This window comes from Fukomys damarensis, unplaced genomic scaffold (genome assembly GCF_012274545.1).
Source record: "Fukomys damarensis isolate Sample0158 unplaced genomic scaffold, DMR_v1.0_HiC HiC_scaffold_4, whole genome shotgun sequence".
Lineage (NCBI taxonomy): Eukaryota > Metazoa > Chordata > Mammalia > Rodentia > Bathyergidae > Fukomys > Fukomys damarensis.
The window spans coordinates 21,322,160-21,329,037 of NW_022900916.1; the positions used below are offsets into that span (position 1 = coordinate 21,322,160).

A 6,878-nucleotide genomic window follows, 5' to 3' on the forward strand; every position below is an offset into this window, starting at 1 on the left:
ATATATAAAACATCCTTGGGTCAAAAATCCTTTAACTGTCCTATAACTAATTCAAAGGCTCTGGATATATTCAAATGTATTATTTTCCAGAAAGTCTATAAGTTTCCCTTCTGCAGGCAGCATGTAGGTCAGATATCACTGCTTGGTCCAAAGAGATGGTTGTTTAACATTATAATTTCGTGAGTGGAAAAAATGACTTCTTTGAGGTTTATGCATTTACTATTTAAGTTAAATATTTTCTCCACTTATTGGTCACTGGATGTTTTCTTCTTTGTATTGTCTAATCATGCTGTTTACACATAAAATATCACATTTCAATTAAACTCAAAGTGTTTAGTTTTCCTAATCTAACATTTCTTTGCATGCTAATTAGGTTATCCGTGCCTTACATTTGTTATCTTCACCCTGTTGTTTCCCTAGTGAATTATATTGCACTTATCATAATCTTTACAGAATTCTTCATGGATAGAGGACACATAGCAGCCTAGAGTCTCACTTTATAATCTTAATATTCTAGTTTCTATTGTCTTACATTGTTTCTTAAATTTCTTTCATGTTAGTCTTTTCTCGCCAAAGAAATAAATAAATAGTACCTTAAGAACCAGAAGAGGAGGGCTGGGGATTTAACTCAGTGGTTCTTCTGCCTGCCTTGCTAAAAAAAAAAAAAAAAAAAAAAAAGAAAAGAAAAAAAGGAACCAGAAGAAAAGTTATATTTTTGTCACCATTTCAAGATTTCAAAACAGTACCATGTTATTTGACTTAGTCAATTTTCTGCTGCCATAACAAAATACCCCAGATTATATAATTTATAAAAAAATAAAAGTTAAAAAAATAAATAAATAAATAAAAGTTTTATTTGGCTTGTAGTTCGAGAGACTGGGAAGACTAAGAGCAGGGCATTAGCATTTGGTGAGGTTTTTAGGATCAATCATAGCATGGTGAAAAGGAAATAGCAGATGCAAAATAGAGAGAGAAAAATCTGGCCAAACCCATCCTTTTCATCAGAATCCTACCCCTCTCTATAACTAGCCCATTCCCGCCTGGGACAGAGGCCCCATGACCCAATCACCACTTAAAGGTCCTACCTCTTAATATAGTCCGAGATTAGGTTTCTAATGCTGGCATTTTGGGGGGACATAGTCAAACCATAGCAACTTCAGAATCATTTCTGAGATTATTATTACATACACTCACCAAAATATATGACAAATTAACTTACTGCTAGTTACTGTAATAAAAATGTTCATATGTTTAAAGAGCCAGGCATATATGAGTTTTCTGATAACTCACAGAGAGACAATTAGAGAAAAAAAAATCCTAGAGCATATTAAAATTATCTCAAAACATTTAGGATTATGTATTAAAGAAACATTCTCTTTTGAGCATGTTCTTGGAATCGTAGCTAAGTGAACAGTGGTGTGAACCTTGTGATAAATGATAATCTCTCACATCAGACAACCTCACTTTTTTGGAGCATGCTGGTTTTGCAAGGATTTATAGTGCCCTGCCTTCATGCTGGAGGTACTTCGGCTTTCCATGACGCTTTCCAACCGATCTGAAGGTTAAGGCATTCCTTGATCATAGATAGATCCAGTTGCTACTCAGCCCTGGAATTCTTTATAAAATTCCAGAACTTGGGCTAGAAACTGACTTAGGGAATTCAATAAAGTTGCAAGCCTTGGCAGTCATCCAAACTAAATTTACAGGCTGGGAAAAAAATACGGGCTTTCCATTGTTCTCCTGTTCACCTTCCTGAGATGTGTTTTGTGTCTCTGTGAGTCTATAAGTGCAAATTTATCATTTTGTTGACACTGGAATAGAAATAACCATTGAGGGGACCCAGTTAAAGAAGTTTCCCTTTGGATCTTCCCTGGTCTTCGATTGAACTTTGACCCAAACCTGCACCAAGAGTGAATTTCTTCTCCCTCTGTAGGATGTTGATGTCATAAAATAAGAAGTTGTTCTTGAAAATGAATCGTGCAGATACAAGAGCTGGCATACGTACTTGCCAGCCAGGTACAACCCCCAAAGCTCTGTTCTTCCTCTGGCTCTGTGGCAACCTTCTTTCTGGGATAGCATCTAGAAAATGTGATTACGTGTATTGTTTTTGTTCATTCTGTGACATGGTAATAGTGACCAGGAAACAAGCTCTGGAGCATCTAAGACACTTCAGTCTTTGCGTGTGTGCTTCATGCTGCACAGGGTGCAGGGAGTGGAGATCTCAACAGTTCCCTCATGGCTGATCACCGAAAGCCTGTTTTTTCTTTCAGAATGGATTTGCCGTCGTGAGGCCTCCTGGTCATCACGCTGAAGAATCCGCGGCCATGTAAGTACCAAGGACTCTTACCCGTCTCCACGCACCCGGGTTCCTAGCGGTCACCTGCCCTATGCATGTTTCTGAAGCCTCTAATTGTTAGCAGATGGACTGAAAAATCTTGCAAGGTACTCCCAGAAGCAGATTTATGGCTTCAGAGATCATATAGCATTTTAAAAAATGCTCTGAACATTATTTATAATGGTTTTCCTGGATGATTTGCTTTCTTATTTCTCTGTTCTTCTCTATTCCACAGGGGGTTCTGCTTTTTTAATTCAGTTGCAATTACCGCCAAATACTTGCGAGACCAACTAAATATAAGCAAGATATTGATTGTAGATCTGGTATGTATTCCTGGCCAGAGCTGCACTTTCAGACTCTAGATAAAAAGGAGTGGATTTGTATTTCTCTGTTAGGTTGTCTTGCTTTTAGCACTTGCAAACAACTGAAGGGTGTGTTTCCTTTGAATGTGGAAACTCATTAAATTCGGCTTGCAGTTCTGAAACCATAAACATTCACGTTTCACTTTCATGGTGTTAACTGCAATTTAATGAGAAGAAGGCGCAGATCAGGGCAACTTTTATGATCCTTAAATGAATTGATACTTCCACAGTTAAAATAACCCAACAGAACCTGAATTTACTTTTCCCTACAGAATATAGACTTTAAATAGTCAGATGTGCTGGAAAGAATGCGGTTGCTTTGGTAACCAATTGGCCACTTCCCTTGGTTAGCAATCATGTCCCTTGTTGTGCAACAGTGGTATTATTAAAACAAGTTAGCGTGTCATTCTTTCTGAAAAGATCTCGAATCTCAGATGCCAGTTTGGGATGACTCTGCAGGAACACTGAGTGATTAAAAGTCAGAGGCATTAAAGTAGTCTTACATTTAATGTGATGCGTTCTTACACAATAGTTATAATTTGCTTAACAAATGGTTTGTTTAAATGCAGATGACACTTGGCATGTTGTCTAAAGCATATTCATGAATAATGAGCTGGAGATCTGCCCCACACCAAAAGGACCAACCCAGGAAAGGGCGAAAGAGAACTGAATGGTGATTTATGAGCCCCGTTTTCAGTTTGCCTCCAGTTCACAAGGAGGTGTAATAGGTTGTCTGACAAAGCATAGACAGGAAATGAACCCTGGCATCCAAACCGAACCTGCTACATCTGCACTTAATTAATTTTTGCAGGTGATAAAAGATTTAAAGGCAAAATATGTTAAAGGTTTTTTTGAAGTGCAAGGCTTAATAGTCTAAATCTTGTTCATATCTGCACTCATAATTAAATCTTATTGGAAGTCGTGGCCTCACCCTCCAGCCCTCCGATTAAGTTAAGTAGGCACACCAAAGGGGTGAGAGAGCACAAACAAAGCCATGTGAAGAAATACTTAGTTAAGTTAAAATGAAGAGAAAAGTAATGGAAGAGTAACACTGTTTTGCTGGAATGGATGTTTTTCACATGCTATATCATGTAGCCTTCCTACAAACACTTTTGTGCTAACTTTCTGTATATTTTCCAAACATGTTGCAATGTAGGCTGTAGTTTGCTATTAAAAAATGTGTTGAAGCCCTACATATATTACAGCAGCAAAGTCTTAAAATTTTGCATAAATGAAGGTATCAGTTTCTGTTTTCCTGTATACGTACTAAAGGAAAATTTAACTTATTTTGCATGAACTATAAGATACTACATTTAAAAAAATTTATTATGCTCATAATTTTGTGAATTTAATGCTAGAAATATGACAAAAACTTGAAGGATAGCAGGTGAAGTCCAAAGATTGTGTGGAAAAAATTTTCTAAGCATTCTAAGCTTGTCAAAATTATGTAAGATAGTGACTGCTCAGTTGTTCACCCTGTTCCTGAGAATCTTTTAGTTATTTCCTTTCTAGGAAATGTCTGCTGTCATTTGAGGATTCTATGATGATAATAACTGTTGAGTGTCCTTTGAAACCACATTTATGATATCTAAAATCAAAAGCAGCAAATTGTATAACAGACTGGAAAGCTAAAACACCTAGCTTATGATCGATGGATATTTTGTACCTCAGAGGATTTATATGCAAAGTTTTGTTTTTGTACATTAGCATAGTAATAAAAGATGGATGGAGATAATCTGATATGATTTATAAAACCGTTTACTTGGTGGCTCGAAGAAGTTCCCCTAAGCTTAGTGGCCTTTCCTTATGAATTTGCTCCACTGTCCAACCATAAGGGATCCTGATTTCTCAATAGGCTGTAGCCAATGAGATGTTTTTATTTGAAATTCTCTAAGCATATGAAGTTCTGTTCAAAGAGTTGCCTCTGAGATCACCACCAGGTCACATATTCTTACTTTCAAGTCTTCCAAATTCTGCAGCTGCAGGGCTACTTTGAGGAAATTCCTGCTTCTTCCAGCTGCTGAGAAGGAAGTTTTAAAGTGCCACGTGGTGCTGAGACATCCGTTCTCCCTGGCTGACAGGTCCATTCTGCAAGTTAGCAAAGGAGAAGCAGCAAAGGTTTTTCAATGATGAAAGAGCTTCATTACTGCATATCCAAAGTCTTTCACGTTAGCTGATCAGTGTGAACGAGCTCCACAAACTCTGGGCCAACAGAAGGCAGAGCTACTTAACCGTCCAACGGCCAGTTTTAGCATTTTTATATGCCTAGTAAATACAGAGCCCAAATTCTAACTCACCTCCTATTTTGGGTCATAGCCAAATTCAGAAGCTTTGAACATTTTAAGCAGGTATGTTTCTAATTGATGTGTGAAGCTGATTCATGCCATTTCCTTTTCTGCTTTCTGGGGAAGATTCCAAACACATTCAAATTGGTTCAGAAAGGGAGCAGGTGTACTTACTTTTAAACTTGCAAGAGGCCTGCTATTCTGTTCAGGGCATTAACCTGTCCTAGAGTAGGATTTTTCCCTGCATGACTCATGTAGTTTTTAGGTATTCTATAACACCTATATAATTCTTTATAATATAATAATAGGTAATAACGCTTCTAAGGTTTTCTTTTTCTATAAGTTACTTGAAATGTGAGATTTTGGGAAATTCTATTGTTGATCAAATACTTTTAGATTTTTATCACATCTTTGTATTAAATAATTGAGTGATAACATTAGGTGGTAGAATATGTGCTTCTTTTTTCAAAGCTACCTTAATGTAAAAATGAAACTATGCTTATTCTAAATTCACAGACAGAATTTTCACAATATACTTATTTAACTAGTAAGGTATTGAAGTGATTTTTTTCCATTGCCTAGCATATCTTAGATACAAAGTCTATTTGGGGGCTTTTAATGAACCAGTTCATTTCAGTTCTATAATTTCTCACAAGCATGAGTCATTTTCATCAGTTAGTCTAATGTGTTGCTATGGAGAAAAAAGTGGCAGATCATTTCTGAGTGCTCAGTAGTTTGTGTGAATATTTTATAGCTAGGAAAATGATAAGTTCTTCCTAAAACTATGTTATTGTGAGTCACAGCCCAAAACAAAAGATACATTTGCATTGAACTTTTATCCCTAAATATTTGGTGAATATGGACACATAATCAAGGACTGCACAAGTATTAGAATGGATTTGTGTATTTTAATAATTTCTATGGAAAGACTTACTATAACAAAGACTATTTTTATTCAGAAAAATATACACTAATCCACACCCAATACAGTTTTCAGGGACAAATGATTTTATACCTAAGAACATTTTTCATCTTTTATTTTATCTTTTAAAATAAGCCTTTAAATGTCCCTAGAGAAACAAGAGTAATCAAGGCAAAATTTTTCTGATTTTTCAATTGTGGATGGATTTATGCCCAGAGCAAAATCGCTTTAATGAAAATGGAGACATTCACTTTTTGAAAGTTTTTGTTTGCTTTTACTAGATAACCAGTAGCAAACAAGGAAAGTTTTTGTTCGCATAGAGGAAAATAACTTTGCTATCCCCCTCTTTTCTTTAACCACTCCGAAATCAGAAATTAGTATATTTTTCAGTAAGTTATTATTTTTATATAAGGTGTATGTCTTTAGCTGCAACAGTTTCTCAGATGGTTTGTGTCTGCCCCAACATTTTAATTTTGAGTATCTGTACTGAACAAAAGGGGGAACAGGATTGCTGATATCTATGCCATGGATGGCAAGCTTACAGCAGGTTTTCAGAAACTATCAAAAGGATGGTTTAATCTGTCTACTGGAGGAGTTTAGGGGTGGAAATTGAAGTAGGAACAATCATGTAAATCTCAATAAAGAAATAATCCCTAATGACTTTATCACATAAATTCACTAAGATCAAGGAGATAATGGATATAAATTTAAGGTAACAGTGTAGTAGTTGAGAATTTGTCATTCAGAGTAGGAAATGGATTCAAGACCCCTTCATAACAGTTATTCTTTCTATAGTCTTTGTAAATTACTGAAACTCTCTAAGCTTCAGGTTTTTTTAATCTTTTAGTAGAGATAACACCATATAACACATATAATTATTAAATAATTCATACAAGTTATTTAATATAGTGCCTGACATAGAAATCAGCTTTGAAAAGAGAATGATTCTTTTTTTTTTTTTTTTTTTTGTGGTA

General features: G+C 35.7%; 1 protein-coding gene across 1 annotated transcript in view; it reads left to right on the top strand.

The window, feature by feature from the left end:
* The window catches only part of Hdac9 (histone deacetylase 9), a 924,083-nt gene that overhangs the window by 754,871 nt on the left and 162,334 nt on the right, over positions 1 to 6,878 (top strand). Inside the window, exons 22-23 of the mRNA XM_033757109.1 lie at positions 2,271 to 2,326; positions 2,571 to 2,658. Of these exons, the coding sequence (XP_033613000.1) occupies positions 2,271 to 2,326; positions 2,571 to 2,658 (144 nt within the window). The remainder of the gene's footprint in view (positions 1 to 2,270; positions 2,327 to 2,570; positions 2,659 to 6,878) is intronic.